This window comes from Rattus rattus, chromosome 6 (assembly GCF_011064425.1).
Source record: "Rattus rattus isolate New Zealand chromosome 6, Rrattus_CSIRO_v1, whole genome shotgun sequence".
Taxonomy (NCBI): Eukaryota; Metazoa; Chordata; class Mammalia; order Rodentia; family Muridae; genus Rattus; species Rattus rattus.
Genome location: NC_046159.1, coordinates 88810489 through 88832134, shown reverse-complemented (window position 1 = coordinate 88832134; position 21646 = coordinate 88810489). Strand labels below are relative to the sequence as shown.

Genomic DNA, 21646 nt, shown 5'->3' with positions numbered 1-21646 from the left:
GAAGAGAGGGGAGACCCAGCGGTGTGCGGCGGGTTCCCCAGATTCTGCAGCTTTGCCAAACAGAGCCGTGCGATTGTCGCCCTGTAGGACCTGAAAGGGCAGGGGACAGCACCGAGCCGGGTCCGGTGTCTGGCCGCGCGGCCTCTTCTACTCACTCCCGGCAGCCGCTCACTCTCCCCCTCTTCTCCCTCCTAGCCGCCCGCCCGCTGAGGCGCGCGCTCCCGCGACCCTCCCCCCCACCCCGAGTGTCACCCCCCCCACCTCCGGCGAGCAGGAAACGCGTGGCCTAGCGGAGGGCCGCCAGGTGGGGGAGGCCGCGCAGGGGGAGGGGGGTGACCCTGGACAGCTCGGCCCAGGTCCACTTAACCGCTGTCGCAGGCACTAGTGATGCTCCGTGAGTGGACCCTCCTCCGCGGATTTCGGGCGTGGGGTCTTCTGGGACCTGGACACCCGCAAAATAACTGGCCTCTGCGAGCCTCTCTGGGGCTCCCGAAAGAAATCCTGTTTAGCTTCCTCTGTCTATGGAGCTCTCCTCTCAACTGAAACCACTGGTCCAAGACAGCCACAATCCAGATATACTAGCAAGTCATAAAACTGAACAAAAGCCGACAAACCTTAAGGCACCAGGGCTATAGGGCCCAGACAAATTACGACCGTCTAGGTAATATTTAAATAGATGCCTAAAGTAATTGCAGGGGGCTCGGGCTAGCCCTCCTGTTGTAAAAGTGGTGGACAGGATAAAGTGGAAGGTGAAGATAAGCAGTCAAAAAAGAGGTGAAATTAAAAAGCTTCATTCCACAGCTTTTATTCTATAAGAACATAAACATCATCTTTTTCCACGCACAGCAGCAATACAATATTAATTTATTCTGATTTAAGATTTGAAGTAAATAAAGCTAGAACTAACATTTATAATAACGATAGAATGCATTTGCTTAAACAAGATTGGCAATTTTTCATAATAGACATTTATACAGATTTGTATTTATAGTTTTTTTTCTTTTCTGCACCTACAGGTTTGACCCTTTTATGCATGTAACTTCACAGTATAAAGGAAATCCAAACAATATCTCCCTTCTCTCGTTTTTTCTGCTTGCCCCAGCCCACCTAAGCTTCCATGAATTTCAGAAAGCCTACAAAATAAAACAAAACAAAAAGTGAATTAAAGCCAAACAAACAAACAAACAAACAAAAAGGCCCAACTCCATTAAGTAGGGAGAATTGTGGTGTGCTTTTCACGTGTTACCAACTGGTAACAGTTTTAATGACGAAACTCCACTAATTCCACATGTACAAACAAACCTGCATTATTTATCAACAGCCAGGGTATGGAAATTCAAAGGTGAAAGAAGGATTTTAGTCAGGCAAGCAAGACCTTGGGCAAACGGGAAGAAAGGTTTCTTTCTCTTGCCCATTTTAATTTTCACTTAAAGCTGGGCGAGCGTACAGAAGAAGGAAAAAATTAATCTTTCTGATTATTTCTTTTTCACTCTTTCAACCAGCCAGGTCAAGCCCTTTAGCTAACCTGAATGTCCACGCTTCCATACTCTGCTCTTGGCCAAGGAAGAAAAGAAGGAAGAAAAGAGAAACCAGGCCTGGACTCCCTGATTAAACACAGCCCAGCACTCCAGGCTGGCGAACCCGGTGGCGGCTCCTTGCACCATTGACCTCAGGCCAGACACCTCAGCGCCGACAATGGGACCTAGGGCTTCCGGCTAAATTTACCCAGGACTAGGCAGGAAACTAGATCCGTGGAGGAGTAGCCCCTTTCTAGCAGTGGGTCCCAGAGGCAGCAAACCCAGCCCAGACAGGACTTGACAGTGAGAACGATCTCAACCTCTATAGAATTGTAGCGATATGGCTTTTTCCCCCAGAAAACAAGTAAACCAACACCAAGCAAACAGACAAAGAAACAAAAAGCCAGAACGAACCAGCCCTGCACAGACGAAACGGCCTGGGAGATGGCGAGTGTGGGAGGGAGAAATGGGGCTCCGGCACAGGTGCGAGTTCTGGGGCAGAGGCAGGAGGCAGAAGGATGGGTACAGGCGCTCGGGAAGCGAAAACGCGTTGTCTGGGAAGTTTCATCAGGAAAAATTAAAGTTGGCTGTGAGCTCCCGGATTCGGTTTTCTCGGTTCATTTTCTTCAGTTTCATCCTGCGATTCTGAAACCAGATTTTCACTTGTCTGTCCGTGAGGTGGACGCTACGGCTGATCTCTAGGCGCCGCTCTCGAGTAAGGTACATGTTGAATAGAAACTCCTTCTCCAGCTCCAGCGTCTGGTGCTTCGTGTAAGGGCAGCGTTTCTTCCGGCCGCTCTTTGCAGTGAGCCAGTTGGCTGCATTTTCACTTTTGGAATTGCCTGGAGTTTAAGAGAATACAGAGGGGAAGGTTAAGTCGAGGCCACTCGGGCTGTATGAGGGGGGTGAATTCCCGGTCTTTCCCATTTAGAGGGATGCCCGAAGTCATAGAGAGAGGGTTATGCCCTCCCTCTTTTTGCAAGAAATCCCTCCAAAAGGCATGACAAAGTCGACTGGGCCTCAAATCCACACCCGGTCCTCCCAATTTACATTTTCCTTTACTTTTTTTCCAGGCACCTGTTTTAGCACCACGCCGCGGGGCGCTGGGGGAATGAAAGGCCTGAGAAGGCAAGGCCGTACATCTTGAACTTAACGCCTTTCTCTGCCTCTCACCGAGTAGCAGGGAAGCATTTCCTGCCGGCCCCAAGCTGGGGTAAGGGAATGCTTATTTGGAGAGAGGCTGGCAGCTTCACCGGCTTACCCTAGCGTCCAAGATTGCCCCGGGCTAGAGAAGGACGTAGTTTTGGCCAATGGGGAAGTTCCGAAAAACCGGTTCTGGGGTCAAGGGCTTGGGTTTGGCTCCTGTCTCTCCAAGTAACCGGAGTGTGAGGCTGGGCAACACCGGATTCCAGGAGAAGGGAAATGACCATCCCTAGGCTTTCAGCTCAGGGCCCAAGCATTCGGGCCGAATTTGCCTTTTCTTTTTTTCTTACAACAAGGACTCCCTCCCCTCCGGGAACTTTGAAAAACGCATGGGGGATCGTAAACTCGAACTTCGCCGGTTAATGGGCTTGTTTATTGGCGCTGGCGGCTGCTTATTTTGGATGCTTTACAAACATCCGTGCTATCTGCAGGCGAGCCACTTTCCCTCCCTGCCCCTCCCCCCGCGTGGGCCGCGCTGAGCAGGATGGGCTAGGGACCAGGGCTGGGGGTACTCAGGGCCACGAGAAAGTGCATGCACAGGAGGAGGGCTGCTCGTGGTGTCCTCATCCCCCAAGTCAGGGTGAGCAAGGGCCAGAGCTGAGGACGTCTTGGTGTGGGGCCCTAAGCCGGACATGGATTTTTACAGCGTCCCCACGCCCAAATATTAAAAACAAGTTCAGGAGGTCAGCCTGCCGTCAGCTTGGGCCAAGGCCTGTGGCTGCCGCGCGGGCTCCTGGTCCTCTGCTCCTTCCTTGTGGGTCTGTCTGTCTGCCCGTCTGACTTGAGCGCTCGGTCGCGCTCTGCTTACCCAGGGAGTCCTTCTCCGGAGAGGCTTTACTGTTTTCGGAAGGGGCCGGGGACAGCTCCTCAGCCGCCGAGGATGACGCGTGCGCCTCCTCGTCGGCCTGCGAGCCTCCGCCACCGGCGCAAACCAGCGTGGGTGGTGGCGTGGAGTCTAGGACTCGCTCCTTCCCGGCTGCCTCGGCCGAGCCAGAGGCCAGTGCGGGCGGCGGGTCGAAGCCGCGCCCCGGGGGCTGCGCAGGAAAGGGACTAGCGAGCTGCTGCGTGCCGCCGCTGCCGAAGCCCTTGGCCGTGCCGTAGGCCTGCGACAGGCGGAAGTAGCCCGGCACTGGCACTCCGCTGGAGGCGCCCAGGGCGCAGCCGTCGGGCGGCGGGCCCCGCGGGAAAGGGGCCAGATCGGCGGCGGCCGAGCCTTTGGGGCATTTGTCCGCAGAATCGTAGAGGCAGTAGGAGCTCTCTTCTTTGATGTTCTGCGCAAAAGAACACGAAGTGGCCTGTGGCGGGGGTTGGGGTGGCTGCGGCGGGGGCGGCGGCGGCTGCTGCTGCTGCTGGGGCTGTGGCTGCGGTGGCGGCGGCCCGTCGGGCGGCTCCATCCGGCAGGAACGGGGCGCATCCAGCCACAGGTCTAGGGGCGCGGGCGCGTAGCCGTGGGCCCCGGGACCCAGGCCCCCGCCGCCACCACCGCCACCGCCTCCGGGCGACGGCGCCTCATTACGCTTGTTGCCCAGGGCGGGGAAGAGCCCGCAGCTTTGCAGCCCGTAGGGAAGGTCGCTGGCAGGCGGCAGGTAGACCCCGCCGTGGGCGTAGTAGCCGCCTCCACCGCCCCCCGCGCTACCGCCACCGCCACCCGCCTCGCCTCTGCCTGAGCTGATGAGCGAGTCGACCAAAAAAGAGTTCGCGGCAGGGCTCTCCGAGCATGACATTGTTGTGGGATAATTTGGCGAAGGGAGCAGATAGCCCTTTCTGGCTGACATTTCTTGTGCAAAACATGCTGAATACGATTAGCAATCCCCCCGCACCGCGGCGGGCGCCTGCAGCCAATCCCGAGCCAGAGTTTCCACGCGACCACTCCCAGTTTGGTTTCGTAGGCGCGGGGCCGCTCTCTGAGGGCGCCCTCGAAGCCCGCGATTGATATAAATATGTAATCTGTATTGATGGGCCAGAAGACGCACGCCTGACACCTATGGCCCAAAGGCCGGAACTGTGGGGGGCTGCCTCAAAGTGGCAGTCGGGGGACCTGTCTCTTGAACCTGTAACCCTCTCATGCAAGAGTCTATTTGGAAGCGCCCTTGGGCCCTGCGCTGTTAACAAGTGGGGGGTTTATGATGTGCACCCCAGCCAACCTTGGGTGCTCCCATGCCTGCTGTGGAGTGGCCATGAGTCCCCGTCGCCCCATGATCATTTAAGTGGGCCCTGTAGCAGTCTAGGTGTCCTATTCATTTCTGGACCTGGAGCTGGCCTCAGTTATAAAATTTGGTTTCCCAACGTGGCTGGTAAAAAAAAAAAAAAAAAAGTAGTAGTAGTAGTAAGGCTGTCAGGACCTTCGGAGGGTCCAGAGCCCACAGTAAACTAATACCACATCGAACATCTCACAAAGAAAGAATACTGTCCGAAATGCACTGTCTGACCACTGCCTGGCTCCTCTGTCCGAACCACTGTCTTACTCCCATCCTTTGGCCGTCAAGATTTTTCTCCTTCACTGTGCTCAATCGGTTCCTGCTCTCTACTCCTGCACCCAACCTTGCACAGCTGCCTCAGTGAGGTGAAAATCAATGAGCTGGCAACCCTGGCAAAGGATGCCCCCCTCTACCCACACTCAGAGTCAAACGCATACTCCCCAATCATTCCCTCTTGAGGAGACCCAAAGCTTTAGAGGACTAGAATGTTGGCCTTGGGTCTCTGGCTTTTCTGCCTTGGCAGAACCAGAAGGAAAACCTTGGAGGAATGTGGCAAACACCTCTGCCACACTGCTTTCTTTCTCGCTTTCCGTTTAGCTTTAGCATTCCTTGGCTCCAGGAGATTCTGACAAAACCTGTCACTAAGCTCTTGCCTTGCTGTACCCACCCCCACCCCTAAAGACATGGCTGGGGCAGCCCTTTTCCCAGCCATTTTTGTAGTATACCGTGCACATTTTAACAAGGTGGTGATGAGGAAATCATTCCCTAGAAGGCGAGCTGGGTTTGAGCCCTATTAGAAGAGCCTCCAGAGGTCAGATGCTTTACTTCCCAGACACCGGGCCCTGCTCGGGTGCTCCCTTTGGGCAATTGAAAGTGGTCAACCTGCAGCATTGCTAGTCCCCAAATGTGGGCCTTATGTCAAACTCAGGAAATGTGACCTTTTCCAGCAGGATCCAGTGGAACTTGTGTAGTCGATGCTTTACTCCTGACCTGTGGGTTACTGGGTCTCCAGGATGACCCAGACCTGCTCCAGTTGGAACTGGAGAGCGGTTGACTGCTCAGGACCCCTGAACTACATTGTTCAGACCGCTGCAAACAACAGGGAGAGACTCTTGCTTAGTTGTCCATATTCTGGTTCCTCCCAAAAGGAGTCCCGGACAAAGATGACCCTGACAGCACCCTGAGATCAAGAGGACGCAAGAAAGCTGGCTAGGTAGAGGCCAGGCTCTGGCTTCTGAGATGCAAGAAACTGCAGTTGGTTACAGCTGCTTGGCAAGCCCACGCCCAGGAGGCCATACCTCTGCTAGCACTCTCAAGCATCTCTGCCAGTTCTACCTCTGTCTCTCTGGAGGTGCTGGGTGGGAGGGCTGGGTATCTAAGCATCTAAATGCAAAAGAAAGGGCTAGGGAGAGAAAGAGAGGCAGAAGAGGAAGGAGGAGGAGGCAAGGAAATGGAGGAGAGGAGAGAGAGAGAGAGAGGAAGAAATGACTACAGATGGGCATCAGCTCTCTGCAGTCAGCCGCTCTGGAAAATAAGAGTTGGGTCTGTGTGAGACAGCATTAACTGTCTGATTTGCCTCTGTATCCAAGGCCAAGGCAAATTTTCACTCGGATAGGCCTAAGGGACCAGAGAGCCAGGATGCTGCTAAGTTCCAAAGCACGGAAGCCAGTTCAGCTTCCAGAGTGCGTGGTCCTTTGCTCTTTCATTAGCTGGGTGGAACACTTATATTCAACCGTGCCACCAACATGTCCTAAAGCAGAGGCTGCGTGAAGACTGCACTTTGCTCTTCAACAATTCTGATACCTCTCTGGAAAGCTGTTCTGTGGGGAAGTAGGTCCCAAGAACGCTGACTATTCCTTCAGGAAAAGGAGCTCCAGCAGGCCAGCAGGCTTGTGGGCCAGGCTCCTGAGCTGTCTCTGTCTGGATCTTCTGCAAAAAGGAGTTTCCCTGCTTGAGGTTTTTAAAGGACCAGCGGCCATTGGAGAGTGTGTTTGAGATAGCAGAGGCTACAAGGATGAAGTAAAAAAAAAAAAAAAAAAAAAAAAAGTGACAGAGACAGCACCTTTCTTAAGGGATCCCTCTGAGTAGTCCAAGGGTAGTTCTGACTGATCTTGTGTGTGTGGGGTGGAATCAAAGCAAGACAAACCCTTATCTGTGCATTCCCATGATTTGACCCATCATTTTCTAAGAGTTCATGCCCCCACCCCAGGCTGTTCCCTCAGAGTCTCTAGAGGACTCTTCTTGGACTTAGCAGCCCCTGCCTATTTGTCTGGTAAGACAAGCCAGGTATCCAACTGCAAGCCACTTCAGCTGCTCCCAGCCAAGGCCTTGTAGGATAGCGGAATGGGTTTCTAGGCTGTAAGGGACTCAGAAGCCTGCACTTGCTGAGCATGTTTAAAACTCAACTCCAGTACAGTGTGCACGCTACCACGGCTACCTCTAGTAAAGACAGCAGGAGGATTACTTGGTACCAGCCTCACAGACCGTGGCATTGGCAGCTGAGTCCTCACCAACCTTGGTGAAGGCACTGACATTGTTCTCAACGTTCCCTTTGCAGGAAACCAAACGGGGTGCTTAATTGGGGGTTTCCTTTCTGTTCCTGTGGAAGTGTGTAAGCCTTCATAGCAACCCCTCTCTGACTGGGGATCTCTGTCCTACTCCCCACTGAGACTTGCTGAGCCAGGGAACAACAGGAGAGCCTATGTGGAATGCCCAGTGTCCGGCAGACTGGCCTGGTGTGGTTGTCTTAAAGTAAATACGATGACTCAGAAGCTCAAGTTAAATGTGAGTTGGGGGCCTGCTCGGCTTTCTTCAGTCTGGAGCCCCAGGCACCCCTCAGAAGGCTCCAGCGTCTCCCTAGACTACAACAATGAGGTGTTGGCCTCCTCAGTAAACATATTCTGTTTATTAGCTCCTTGCCTTTATGGCGAGTTGTCATTCCTAAGAGACTAAGTATAGCGATTCCTCTTTCTTTTCTCCTTTCCCCTTCCTCTCAGCATCTTAATTCCCTTTTCCTTCTTTAGACGCCTTTGACCTAAAGCCCTTGGTGCCTGCTGGCCTTAACCAGGCCTGTACAGCAACCACATCGCTGCCACCACTGACAGAGTTTGTGTTTGTTCGGGAGTAAATATTGCCGGTTTGTACCTGGCGATAGCACTCATTCTCTCCATGGAGCCACGAGAAATGCCAGGCAAAGGAATCAAGAAAGTGTAACCCTTCCTCTGCCTTTTACTTGATAACAGATTCCTCTTCCTGAGTAGGCTCTTGAAAGCTCCCCAAATACATTCTTAATATGAAAATAAGTTGAGTTTTTTTTTTTTTACACCAGGACAAAGCAAAACGAACAACAACCAAAAAGAAAAAAATCTAGGTCCTGAGAATGAAATACCAGTCTGTTTGTACCTGGAAGGCATTCTCAATGTTTTTTTGGGTTCCCAGTTATTTAGAGGACCGTAGTGCTGGGTCGAAGCTTCATGGAGAAAGCAATACAACTTCAATGTGTTCAGCATTAATAAAATTTCAGAAATTCTCCCATTCATATATTTATGAATAACTAGAATTTTTTCCATGAGCAACACTCTTTTCCTGTTTTTCTTTAGGAATGTCGACATTTTCCAGGGATGTTTAATGTGTGGGCTTTTGGGTTTTTTTTTTCTCCTTGCTTTTCGTTCTGCTGTTGTTTACCAGGTTCAATCTATCCTTAAAATATTTTTTAGTTTTTCCCTCCTCTAAATCCTACTATTGGCCTGGCCCCCGACCTTTAGCAGGGGGAGTACCGAGTCCTTTTGTCAGGAATTTTGAAGTACCAGTGTTTTGTAGGTAAGAAACTGGTTCTCTGGCCTTAAGACTGGAAACAGCTCAGAAGCATAGGGAGTGCAAGAAGAGGTGGTCGCACAGAGTGGGCCCTGCTCCTGCTCCTGCTCCTGCTAGAAGCTCACGCTTAACAAAACTAGCGATTATTCATAAGCACAATTTTCGCTCACACACTTGTGAATAGGGGAAGCATCTACATGTCCTGGAGTTCTTTTTACTCATCTATGGCACTGTATATTTGGGAAGAGAAACTATTTCGAGAAACAAATACAAAGATGTTAAAATAAAAATTTAAGTATGGGAGAAATGTGAGTTTTAAATCTGGCCTTCAAGATGTAATAAGCACTTGGGTTATTTAAAACTTGTTTTATAAAAACAAGGAGGCACGCGTAATCCCTCGTGCCATTTAAGCAAATATGCCGATATTTAACAGTATAAAAATTTTTTTTTTTTGCACAATGTTGCAAGGCATGCGATGAGAAGCCCCTCCTCGTTTTAATGGCTAGGAGATTTTGTTGGAAAATGCCAACCAGGATCATGATGCTGCATCCCAAGTATGCAGTAAGGGGCTGTCTCCAATATCCTCAGAAAAGCCAAACGCTACTTCTTTGAATGGCCTTTTTTGGGAACAAAGATTTGCACTAGCCTGCTGGGCAGACTTCTAGGCTGCACCTAAGAGGAAATCGGTAACCTCTGGCGGGCTGCCCTAGGGAAAAAAATCCCCGCTCAAATGGCCACAGATGCTGACCACCCCATTGTTTCCAAGGAGAAACTTTGTTTTTCCTAGTCTACTGTCTCTTTCCTCTCCTAACAGCCCCAATCCCAGCACAGCCGAGTCCCTTTGGTCTGGGTTCGGACCATATCAACTTATTAAGATCGGAAATTTTCAGCAAAATCGAAAGATCGCCTGGGGTGAGAAGCTTGGGTGAAATGCTGGCACACGGAGCTAAAGCGGGCAACTTTTCCACTTAGGCCTCCCACTGCTTTCCAACCTTAGGGAGCGAGGGGACGGCAGGGGTGGGGGGGTGGGGGCGACAAACGGGCATCACCCCAGAAACTCAATCGTGGCCTGGAGCTTTGCTTAGGCATCAGCTACGTCCCCACTCCCACCTCTACTACAGTGAAATTGATAAACTTGTGGCCGCTTACCTTGACTCATTTCTGAAATCACTGCCAAGGGGCAGCAGCTTCTCCACGCCGCGACGCGGAAAGGCCTAACGAAGGCGCTCTGCTTTAAATTGCAGCCTCAGTCACTTCTTGAGCGCGAGGCCCCCTCTTTTTGAATACGAAGGGGAGCCGGACAAGTGAAATAACGTACCGTGCTGCTCTTAGTATCAGAAGCGAACAAAGGCCAAGAATCTCGCTGGGGTTCCGGGCTCCCTGGCGGCTTTGACATTGATCGGGAGTGCGCCATCTCGTGGCGGCTACGGGCCTAGGCGAGGCTGGCGATCCAGTCTGCGGCCCAGAAAAGGAAGCTGGCTCCGGGCAGAGAAAGAGCAAGAGAATGTGCCCAACCCGCTGCTATTGAGATCTCATTTTTACATCTAAGAAATTGCTGCAAAACCCCAGCCGGGTTTATAGCGGCGCATTCCAAATATGCAAATTGGCCGGCCCGGGACGGGTTTACGACCACATTGTCACAGCCATCGGAGGATGGGCTTTTATAGGGCTCAGAAATCAAACCCGCGCCCGCCCGCCGCCCGCCTGCAAGCAGTTCTCCTGGCTAGACTCTCTCTAGCAACTTGAGAGACTTTGGTTAATCTTTAACCATCCCAAAGGAAGTCTTTTCCTAAACCGGGCTTCCCTGCCCGCCCCCTTTCGCCCCCAGGAGGGCCCTTGTTCTTCTCAATGTGTCTGCCGATCAACCAAAGACATTCATCTAGAGGGTCTGTCCGTCTCCCCTTTCAGCTCTCTTTCCCCACCCCTGTCGCGCCAGTTAGACAAACACACAAACAAATAAACAGTGCAGGCTCTTGGAGCCTAGGGTCCCTCTCCAAATGAGACTCTCTTTGCTGTTTTGGCTCTGCCTGGGTGGCTGAAAGAGGGTGGGGTGGGCAACAAAAGGCTCTGTCCTTTCTGCCCTGCCCCTCAAGGTTATGGGTGATGTCCAAATTTAAGGCAGAAGTTCAAAGGCAGCAAACAAAGAACAAGCAAGCCCTCATCTTTCTTTGCCCAAGGGAACCGAGAGGGAGCTGGAGAGGAGAGGAAGCACACTTAGAGGCTCTGAGCGTTCTAGGTCTGCCTTGGTATCTAGTCTCGGGTATCTCTTGCTGAAAGGACTCACAAGGTACACCTAGAGGGGTTTTATTCAGTCCTGAGGTGAGCAAGATTAGCCTGGGTTAGGCCATTGGCTATTGCAGTTCCCCCAAGGCCATCTTGGAAGGAGTGAAGTCTCACACCCTCGGCCCTGACATATCCCATCCCTAATATGCTGCCTTCCACAAGGACATATAGCCCCGGGCTTCCTATGCTTAGCTTCTATTGCAGCTCAACCCTGATTCCATCACCTCTCAGGGGCGTGGTAACTCACCCCTTTTACTGCTAAAAGGATGCTCGCTGAGAAGAGACATTTGGCAGGAAAAAGCGGAACAGGGAGAGAGAAATGTCACACCAGGACCCGATACTCAATTTTCTATCCTTTTTATTTTTGGTATGCCCTATTGTCTCTCTCTCTGTGTGTGTTAAAACATATAGGAAATGTATGGTGGGTAAGAACTGGCCAAAGGTACTCATTACAGACAGAATCACCAGGGATTTCTTAAAGCAGGGAGGCAGAAAAGATTCATTTGAAGAGCGCCTGGCTCCCCAGAGGAAGGTCTCAGGTCTTAGAAGTCTGGCCCCCAGTATGCCAGCCCTTTCCAAATGTCACAGTGTTGTAAGAGATTAAAAAGACCATCCCCAACATCCTCCCCACTCTCTCCAGCACCCTCAAATAAATCAACTTATTGGGGGGTGGGGTGGGAAAAAGGAGTATTGAAACACATTAGGTTATGATTTCTTTATTTACAAGTCTTTTGAACACCATCCCTGTATGAAGCATACATTCAAATATTTTAGCAGTGAGCGAGTTTAAACCTTGGAACACTGTAAACAGATAGATCCTTTAAATATTTTATTATCCCCACCCCCCTCTACATTGCATCTTAAAATTCGCTTTGGTTCCTTCGGGGAAATATATATATAATATAATATTTATCTTTTAAAATAACTCCAAATCACTCTCCGGCTCTTAGAAGATTGCGAGAAGCTCCCAAGCTCAGTTCTGAGTCAATGAGCACAGAGGGCAGCGTAGGGATGGGGGAGTTGGGAAGTGGGGAGACTTCAGCCCCTCATAGCCAAAGGCCAAGGAGCCACTGGCCAGGTTTACTGCTCTGCTGCCTTACACACACCAAATCCAAGCTTCCTTAACGTGGTGGAGTTTGCCAAACTGTAGAACTCCACAGGCATTTCCTGTAGAGATTGAGGGGCCAGCAACCAGCAAAACTTCTGGATTTCTCAATGTCTTCTACCCCAGGAATTGTCAGTTCTGAGATGGGGCCTGAATGAAGACCCATCACCACCATTGGGAGGTAGAAGACCCAGGTGGGCTGCAGAAGGTGGCTGCTAGGAGCTCAGGTTTGGGTGCAGATCAGTGGTAGCTAGGCGGGATGGAAAGATATTAACGTCATCTGGATAGATTTTTCGTTCCTCCAGGGCCCCCAGCTCTCTCCCATTTCACAGCCACCTTTTAGTTCAACTGTCTTTCACATTACGTTTGGAAAACAACCCCATTCTGGATCTCTAGGAATCTTCCCCTTTCCGCCTACCCCTATCTCCAAGCTGAACTAGGCTTGGGGCATACAATTTCTTGACTGGGGAGACCTGGGGGTGGGCAGGCTCTGTGCAGAGGGTCTTGAGCGGGTGGCCTCCATAGGGCTTGGCAGGGGGCCCAATCCCCAGTGACCACACCCAGCCCAAAGCTTTTGCAGGCTCTAAGAGTGAACCATCAGGGGGTCCCAAACCATTCATTCTGTTGATTCACAACTCTTAGAATCCAATTATTATTAGGAAGCTTAGCCATGGAGATCTGAACCAAGAGAGTTTCAGGCCCCTTCCTATTGGGCTATCTCTGCAAAGGAAGCCTCCCCTCTCTCCTATATCACCCCCCCTTTTCCAAGTCACAATGTGGCTTGACCTTGTCAAGGGCAAAATCTGCATATTATTTCACATGTATGAAGCCCTCTCCCAATTCCAGTAGGCGGGGGCCTTAGAGAAGTGGATTAGCTGAGTAGTACTGTAACCGGTCTCTGTTAATCTTTTTTTCCTTCATTCTTCTGTTCTGAAACCAGATTTTGACTTGACGGTCGGTGAGGTTGAGCATACGGGACAGTTGCAGACGCTTCTCTTTGTTGATGTAGACGCTGAAGAAGAACTCTCGCTCCAGCTCTCGGATCTGGTATTTGGTATAAGGGCAGCGCTTTTTGCGGGTGCGTTGGCCACCTAAGGAGAGAGAGAAGGCAAAGAGTGAGCGGGCGATAGACCTTCTCCCCAGGACCCCCATTGGAGAAGGTCTGGCCACAGGGTCTAGAGGCCCAATCCAGGCCCTTTCAAGGTCTTTCCAGGCCCCTGCCTTCAGGCTTCTATTGCTGGTCAGGGACAAGTTGCAGTCTGGAGCCGGCTTCAGATAAAAGCCAGCTCCCCAGATAGGCCCCCAGGGAAAGGGCTCAGGCTGCCCCTTGAGCAGAAAGGAAGGCTCCTCAGAGCAACAGGCGAGTTTGCGCTGCCTGAACCGCTTTGAACGGAGGCAAGTGGGGGTTGCAGGCTGCTCCTTGCCCCGCCAGACTAAACAAACAGCCGCCCGAGGAGGACATTTCACCTTCAGCACCTGGGCCGCCTGTTCCTGCGGCAGTAAAGGCACGCATCCTGGCTCCAGACTTTCCTTGTTGTAGCCATGATTTAGCCCTCCTTAACATCTGGGGAGGCTGCGGGGTCTTTTGTCAGCCTGACTTCTGATCACCAGCTCTAGTCTCTTCCGCCAGCCTCCCAGCTCTCTCGAGGTGGGAGGTGACAGAGGAAACCCCCTACCCAGGCCTTCACTCTGTACTCACCATCCCCACATAGCCAGAGGGCCCTCAGCAGTAGGGATGCTAGTTTAGGAAGGGTAGGGCAAAGAGAGGCTACCTTAAACCTCACGCAGGAGCTATTTGGTCACCCCCACCTTTAAGAAACACACACACACACACACACACACACACACACACACACACACACACACACACACACACACACACGCTTTTGACTGATTTAAAAACAATTGTGAAAAACAGAAGGCAACACGTAATTGCAACCTCGCCAGAGGAAAATGGCTTCCTTTGGACAAAAAGGCCAACTTTAGGTTAATTTGTTTCTTTTAATATATTGCTTGAGCTAAGTGGACTACTTTATCTGTTAAATGCGCTCCTAGCGCCATCGTTAAACAGGCGATGCCTTTGAATCCGAGCCGGGACTGGAGTCCCTCCGCAACACATGGCTTTTATAAAAATCTCCGGATTACCTCGCTATCAAAGGCTCCTGAAGCCCTTGTAGGGGGAATTTACAGGCGCCCACCTCCGGCTCCCCAGCCTGGAGCTGGCCTCGAGCGGGAATCGTGCTGTTGGGTTTAGGAGCTGAGAAGGGAAAAGGAAAAAGGAGTTGTATTTTTTTTTTTTTTCTGCAGGCATGCTTTGGCCGGTGGGTATTTCACGGCCAATTTCAGCACTCGCCACGTGATCCCTCCTTTTATAACAAAGTTTTGTTGGGGGAAACCTAAAGGCCCTTCATAAACCTTATATGCTTATAAAACAGCATATAAAAATTTAACAGCGGTGCTGCGCTAGATTCCCAACTCCCCTTTCATAAAGCGCTGGGCGCTGCCTTTATACGCACCGGAGCCACCGGCCTTGTCCTCAGTGTGGCCGGAAGACGACTCGGGGCTGCTGCTGCTCTCGGGTCGCCGCCGCCGCTCCTTCTCCTCCGCCGCCGCCTCCTGACAGCCGCCGCCGCCACCGCCGTCCGAACTTGAAGTTGCCGGCGCGCCCGTGGCCGCCGCCGCCACCGCCGCAGCGGAGGTCGCAGCTGCTGTTGGGGGCCCTTTCTCGGCGTTCTTGTCCCCAGGGTAGTCGGAGGAAGCGAGGTTTTCCGGGGTGCCGTAAGCCGTCTCGAAAAACTGGTCGAAAGCCTGTGGCAGAACGCCGTTCCTGCCCACCGTGCTATAGAAATTGGACGAGACGGCGGGGGTGGGGTGGTGGTAGACGTTGGCCGAGCTCTTGGCCAGCACGTCGCCAGGCACGCCGGCCGCGCTGGGCGCCTGCAGACAGTCTCTGTGCACGAGCTCCTCCGCGGAGTAGCAGTGGGCCAGATTGCCGCGGGGGTGCCATTTAGTGGCGGGCTCAATGGCGTATTCTCTGAAGGTCACTTCGCGCACGGGTTGGACCTGGGGCAGGTTGGAGGAGTAGGAGTATGTCATTGGGCGCGAAGACGGGGTCTGGGGCAAAAAAGAAGGGAGGCTGGAGAAATCTGGACCCGAGACGTAGTAAGTACAACTTGGCAAATACATGTTAGAGGAGCAGGGACCACGCTCATCAAAATCCATCATTGGGCTACCTTGGGCTCTCCGCAGTAGCCGAGCTTAACATGATTCTCCACTGCAGCTGCCTCTTTGAAGCGGATCCGTGAAGTAGAAATTTGGAGACGTAAGCTGACGTGGAAATCTATCCCCATCCTTAGCAGGGAGGTGCTGGTCATGTGACCCGATGTTGAAATTGACAAGCCGCGAGCTAGTCCCGGCTTTTTTTTTTTTTACCCCCTCCCTTTCCTTTTTCCCCCCCCTCCCTCCTCGGCTTCCTTTCTTTGTAGCCACCTCAGGGGAAGCAACAGATCGTCACTCGGTGTTCTCACCGAAAGCACGTAATCGCCGGTGTAACTCATGTTGGCTGGGGGGCCTCCCCGCTCGCAGAAAGGCTGGGGTGCGCCCCCAAGCAGCTTTCCTTTGCTCAGCTGCACGGTCCTGGTCCACGAGCGCTCTGAGGGCGGCAAGAGAGCGCAACTCCTGACGCCTCCCCCCACTCCCCGGTGGGTGAGGGATGCTCTGGGATGGGGGTGGCCAGGTGAACGCCCGGAATTGTGTAGCTTCAGGTCCCGGAGTCTGTTATCCGAAGGCTTACGTTCAGCACCTTCTTCGCAGTCCCCCTCCCACAGACTTGCTCTGGAAAGCACCTCAGTCTCAGAATCTGGCTGGACCCCATTTGGGGCCAGGCTTCGCAGCCACGGATGTGCCGGCCTCGTGGCTTGTCCGATTTGCACGGTGACTTGATTACACGCTCTCATTCATGGTCACTTCCGAAGCGCTTTAGTGCCTTCCGTCCCCAAACCGCCAACAGGCAAAGCGGCTTTCCTCCGCGGTTTGTCAATAATCCGCGCTGTCCGGAAGGGCCTTCGCCTTACCCGGGTTCCACCTTCCCTGTATCTTTCTGCTTACTTCCTCATCCCACACTCTGTCCTTGGAGGAACCCCTTCTCCTCGCTGCCTGTAGGGGTTCGGAGTGACTCCACAGAGCCAGAGGCGCCTCTGCTCACCGGTCCGCAAGCTGCCTGGTCTGCTGAAGCTGACGAATCGGGAAACCATGCAATTGAGGCGAACCTTGGGCTGCTTTAGAGGCGCTGAGGAGCCTTCTCCTGGGTATGCTGCACCTTTGGGGCGGGGAGGCACCAGGCTGCTCGCAAGGCTTCAGAGCTGTGGGGGGAAAGGAGGGTGGCAAAGAGGGAGTAATGGCCCAAACCCTGGCTAAGAAAGGAGTCTCTTCTTCCTTGCAAAACCTAAGAGTGAAAGCAAAGGATATTCAAGGCGGAAACTCAGACAGCTCCCATCATTCTTGTTCTTTAGTCCACAGGAGAAGCACAATGCCAAAGAAAAGAGAGGTGCTCTCCTAGCTGCCTGCACCTTGGGCCACAGCGACATCTCGAAAGGGGCAAGGCTTGCTGTACAGATAGATAACTCTAAAGGGTCCACGGCTGCTAAGACGCACTTAGCTTTCTCCAGAGGAGGAAATGGGGATTAAGAAGACAAAATAACGACTGCCCTTCTCCAAGAGCAAAGACGTACTTTGGGAAAATGAAAGAAAAAAAAAGAGAGCAAAGAACAGTCAGGCAGATTGAGCAGAGATGGGGCTCCAGACTTGGGGGCTCCCCACAACTCCCTTCTTAGAAGGTGCCAGGGTGTCACAACAGTCAAAAGTGAAAAATGAAAACCATTTTCCCTTTCCTCATCCAGGAAATAGCCAAAGGTATTTACATATCTTGGGGAGATTTAGAGTATAAAGATCTTTGGTATTTAAGTGTCAACATCGATTTATTTATTTATTGCTGAGCTGACTGTAACTGACTCAATAACAAATTTAATCATGTATTGCTCTGGAAAAGAACTACTCTCGTTATGTATTTTCTCCAAATAATGACCCACCATTGCATTTGAATGCCCACTGTAAATATCAATAATATCAAGTAATTACTGTGTAGTGGAGTAAACTAATTTATTAGCATTAATGTTTATGTGGCTCCAAGTCCCCCCTCCCCTCTTTTACAAGGGCTGCTTATCACAAATCAAGCTACTCGGACACATTGGTTTAATGAACTCTTTATTCAGGATTTGCTGCGGAAACTTTCATGCCCCTTGAAATCCCTGAGAGCTGAACTTGAAATTATTTGTGCATCTCCAGCTTGACATATTTGTCCACTGTGGCTTCATAGATGTCTTCTGTGGTGTGTGAAGGAGATCTAGGAGGGCGAGAGGTTGTTGGGGAAGGATAGCTTCAGGCCTTCCAAGGCTGGGGATCAAAGCCACAGGATGGTCCTGCAGCAAAAACTTCTATTTCCAGCAGTCACCAAGGAGGCAAGCATATTTGTTCTCGTCACAATATCTTTCTGGGGATCAAATATGAAAGGGAGGTGGGGTTGCAAATGGTCTTATTTGAGCAGTTCCCTGGATTGGTTTTGCTACCTCAAACTTTCGCCAACAGCCCACCCAGTCCTCAATACCCTTTCCCTCGAACAAAAGGAATGCCTGAAGGGTTTCAGTGACTTTGCCATAACAAAGGCGCCACCATTGCTGGGCTCGCCCCGCCCTGGGTGAAGGCAAACAAATTCTTGCACTTGTATTAGGGCTTTTAAGACCATAATTGAACCCGGGGGCGTCTAGGAGAACCGAAAACAGTTCTAGACAGACCTGTGGTTTTATAGCAGTTTTGGCAGTCAACTTCAGCTTGTGCCTTAACAGTGGGGCCGAGGTGGCCCAGCCGCGGGGGACGCTAGGCCGCCTCCCCTGACTCTACATGGCAGCTTCTCTCATAATTAACTCGACATCCTGGGATGCCAGGGAGAAGGGGTACCCGCAGAAAGGTCGGTGTGTCACTGTGCAGTGTTCTGCACAGCCAATGCCTCCTAGGTTCTCGTGAAGGGCTAATTGAATAGGAGCCGGCAGGTCTGTATCCCATGGGTGTCAGCAGGCGAAAAGGCAAACTCCCAAGGGAAGACTGCGGGAGAAGAAGGTGCTCCACGAGTGGCTGGGAGAGCAATTCTACAGGCTGTGCAAAAGAGGGGTGCCCCAGAGGGGCATCCTCGAAGGGAGCGTATGGGGGCGCTGCGGTGAAGATGGAGGAGGAAAAGGCTTTTTGATGGCAACCGGGGAAACGGCCTGGAGCTGCCGATTGCTTTTAGTTCTCTAAACAGAGACAAGAAGTGGGATGCTCAGATCCCCAAGGCTGCTTAATAGAAGCCGTTTTGCCTAGCCTCCGCCTGCTTGGCCCTGGTAGTGTGAATGTTCTTCAGTCAGGCACCAGGGTACAGTAAGGTGCGAGCTGCCCTGAGGTTCGGACCAAATCTGGAAGAAGATTGGTCCTTGGTTTTCACTTTGCTCTGAGCCTAACTGGTTCTTTGGCTTTCCAGGAGGCCCAAGGTCGATTTCAGCCCACCAGGATCTGGGGAAGACCCAACTAGGGGTAAGAGCACACCGGAAGGCCAAGTCCGAGTTCCAGTCCTAGAAGAGGCGGCTGCGGGCAAGGTTATGACATTGGCCCTGGACACTGGTTTCCCAGGAGCTGTTCTTTCTCAAGAACTCCACAGCACGGGGCTGTCTCCAGAAAATACTCTTCAACGTTTATTTCCTTTAATCGTCAACCCGGAGCCCTACCGCGGCTAATGCAAGAGGCCAAAAATGTTTGGAGGAAGAAAAACAAAGGCAGGAAGTGGCCGCGGCCTGACGGTGCGTGTATGTCTGTAAAGAAGGGAGGGGGCCGGTTCAATCTCTTCTTGTTTTCCCGAATTTCAAGGTTTAGGCAGACCCCCTTAGGGCCTGGCCGAGGCTCACCCGGCGCAGCATTTGGAGGTGGCCAATGAGTAAGCCTCGTCGGGCTGAAAGGCTAAGAAGGAGATTTGATCGGCAGAACAAACCAAGCCTTTTCGGAGGTTTCTTCTGATTTGGTCCTAAAGGGTATATGCTAGTGTCCACAGCGGCTCGTGTGGCTGCTGTTTTCCTCCTGTCGGACTAAATGTACCAAGAAGGGAGAGAGATTGAGGCACCTTGCTCGCTCCTCTCTCCTTCCGAGGTAGAATATCAGAATAAAGTGTATTCAGGTGCCTCTGCTGAATCTGTTTTTCCTTGAAGTCGGAGATGTATGGGCAGTAGTGGGGGTGGGGGGGAGCATTGAGGGAAGCTGCCCAGGGTGATTATGGCTTTCGAGGAGCCCTTTTTTTTTTTTTTTTTTTTTTTTGGAAAGGCAATGTAAGGCCTTGTGGCCCGATTGCCTGTGCCAGGCCGGTTTCCAACACAGCCATTCAAGAGATTTGAGCTGGAAGCTCTGTCACTTGATAGGTTACTTAGTACTATGCCACTTCAAGGGAGAATAGAAACCTGGGCAACCATAAGCACTCCTAGACTCTGGGCTTCCTAGCATCAACTCAAAAGGCTGCAAGGCTGCTACTGCCTTCTGTCGGTGGGGCTGGTTTGGGAGGCAGCAACAGCCAGGTGTCTTTAACCCAGGGCATCTGAAATCCCCAGTGCAGTTCCTGGAAGGATCAGCGCCGCAACCCCCCCCCCCCATCATCCATAGTGTGAATGTCCAACCCACAACCAAGCTACCTCCACTCTCCAGGTCCTCCTCCAGCCTGTCTTGTCCCCAGGCAGTTCCTCCTGATCTATTTGTCCCCCACCTCGCCTCTCTATCCTTTCTCAGTCTTTCTCCTGCCTTTTCTGGTGTCTCTTCTTTGTTCAGAGCTGAGGTGTTCTCTGGAAGGAAACTACTCCATAGTTCCTTGGGGGTTTTAAAGAAGGAGGTCTTCACTAGAGACCTGAACTGGATTTCTTAACTTTTTAAATGAGTACTACATTCTAAGTACCTCCTCCTCCTCCTCTTCCTCTTCCTCCTCCTCTTCTTCCTCCTCCTCCTCCTCCTCTTCCTCCTCCTCCTCCCCCTCCTCCTCTTCCTCTTCCTCCTCCTCTTCTTCCTCCTTCTCCTCCTCCTTCTCCTCCCCCACCACACTCCCTACCCACTGCTTCTATTCCATTCTGAGTAATCACAAGCAGTAGCTAGCCTGGAATGGGTTGGACCCACCAGACTGACCAGGTCTTGCTCTCAATCAACTAGAGCTGTTTTTCCATGGACTGATTAAAACACCATACATATTTTGCCTCTTGCTGCTGTCCCGAGCCTTACTTTCCTTGTACTGTGTTTATAAAGCTGACCTGAAAACTAGGGCCAATCTGGGGGCCATGTTTGCACACAGGTGTGGGGACTGACTGGTGAGAGGCATTGGTGAAATAAATACAGAACTCTTCCCAGTGACTCCAGGCCTGACCTACATTTAGGTACTTTCTCCTTCAAAGTAGGAGGTGTCTTTGGAGTGTGCCTTCCCTCCACAGCGGCGAGCTAAGGAGATGGATTGCCTGGAATGTCCAAGTATTTGTCTTCAGAGAATGGCTCACTGGCAGATTATGGCCAATCCGTCACGTTATACTCAGGCAAAATATCAGGGGATTCCCCTTATCACTAGTAGGTGGAGACTGACTGGGGTTAATTTGTATTTTTTTGGTCAAGGAACCAACCCTTTTCTGAGCTGGCCTACCTGCTCTCTACAGCAAGAGCACAGGTAATAATACCTTGAACTTGACCTCAACAGTTGATTCTTCACCGGACTAGTGGGTCTGATTACTTATCCATTGATATCTGAACAAGACCGTATTTTTCTTCTGGTAGAGCAGAGAGCTCAGCTTGGGGTTTCCATCGCCTAAACAATCTGGTTATCATTTAGTTTGGTGAGTTTCAAGTTGACCAGGGGAGGGGGGGGTCGTTATTTGAGAACTATTTTTATGTTTATGGTTGCTGACTCATTAGAGAAGACTTGGTTTTTTTCCTAGAGAGTGGGTTGGAGTGGGGTGAGGAAAACTTTGAAGGGCGAAACCCCAGTTCCCAGTATCTATCTTCTTATATTCTTTATATCCACGCTCATTCCCCACAGAGGCTTAAAGGGGGGTGATCTCCTCAGCTGAGCCTGTGGTGTCTTCACTCACAAAGACGACAAAGGAGCACACCCAGAAGGTTGGTCCTGGTCTTTGGGCTTCGTCCCTAGGCTGAGGTTCTGAAGAACATCTTCGGGGGCCCTAAATTACAAATGTCTCCTAGAGCAGCCCCACTTCTGCTCACTGCTGGTGGTAGCTTACATTAGAAATCCAAGAAGTGCCTCAATGTCTATCCAAGCCTGCAGGAGGATTCGAGCTCTAGGAGCCCTCTATTCACCTTGCCAGGCAATTCTGCCACGGTATCTATTCTGTGCTACCCTTTCAGATGTCTCTCCTTACCGCAGCTCTAGGGGGAAAGCCCGGGGTGTTGTTGTTTTCTTTCTTTCTTTC

At 51.6% G+C, this 21646-nt stretch overlaps 3 protein-coding genes across 5 annotated transcripts; 1 reads left to right on the top strand and 2 right to left on the bottom strand.

Moving 5' to 3' along the window:
- Positions 1-777: 777 nt before the first annotated feature.
- Positions 778-10429, bottom strand: Hoxa10 (homeobox A10). Of its 2 annotated transcripts, none has more exons than XM_032906493.1 (2): positions 9881-10429; positions 778-2359 (listed from the first exon to the last, which is right to left on the bottom strand). In XM_032906493.1, exons 1-2 carry the CDS (start codon positions 9888-9890, stop codon positions 2085-2087), a joined length of 285 nt encoding a protein of 94 aa, XP_032762384.1. In that variant the 5' UTR covers positions 9891-10429; the 3' UTR covers positions 778-2084. The 2 variants fall into 2 exon arrangements, with proteins under 2 accessions (XP_032762384.1, XP_032762383.1); XM_032906492.1 differs by lacking the exon at positions 9881-10429 and adding an exon at positions 3529-4980.
- A 1285-nt stretch (positions 10430-11714) lies between these two features.
- Hoxa11 (homeobox A11) lies at positions 11715-15557 on the bottom strand. Its single transcript, XM_032906490.1, has 2 exons — positions 14636-15557; positions 11715-13210 (listed from the first exon to the last, which is right to left on the bottom strand). Exons 1-2 carry the CDS (start codon positions 15342-15344, stop codon positions 12978-12980), a joined length of 942 nt encoding a protein of 313 aa, XP_032762381.1. The 5' UTR covers positions 15345-15557; the 3' UTR covers positions 11715-12977.
- Positions 15451-19388, top strand: LOC116903799. Of its 2 annotated transcripts, XR_004388296.1 has the most exons (3): positions 16334-16426; positions 16631-17030; positions 18688-18775. XR_004388296.1 is itself a non-coding variant. In XM_032906491.1 (2 exons), the coding sequence occupies exons 1-2, from the start codon at positions 16371-16373 to the stop codon at positions 18938-18940; spliced, it is 309 nt and encodes a 102-aa protein (XP_032762382.1). In that variant the 5' UTR covers positions 15451-16370; the 3' UTR covers positions 18941-19388. The 2 variants fall into 2 exon arrangements, 1 of the variants encoding a protein (XP_032762382.1); XM_032906491.1 differs by lacking the exon at positions 16631-17030 and having other exon boundaries at positions 15451-16426; positions 18688-19388.
- Positions 19389-21646: the final 2258 nt, after the last annotated feature.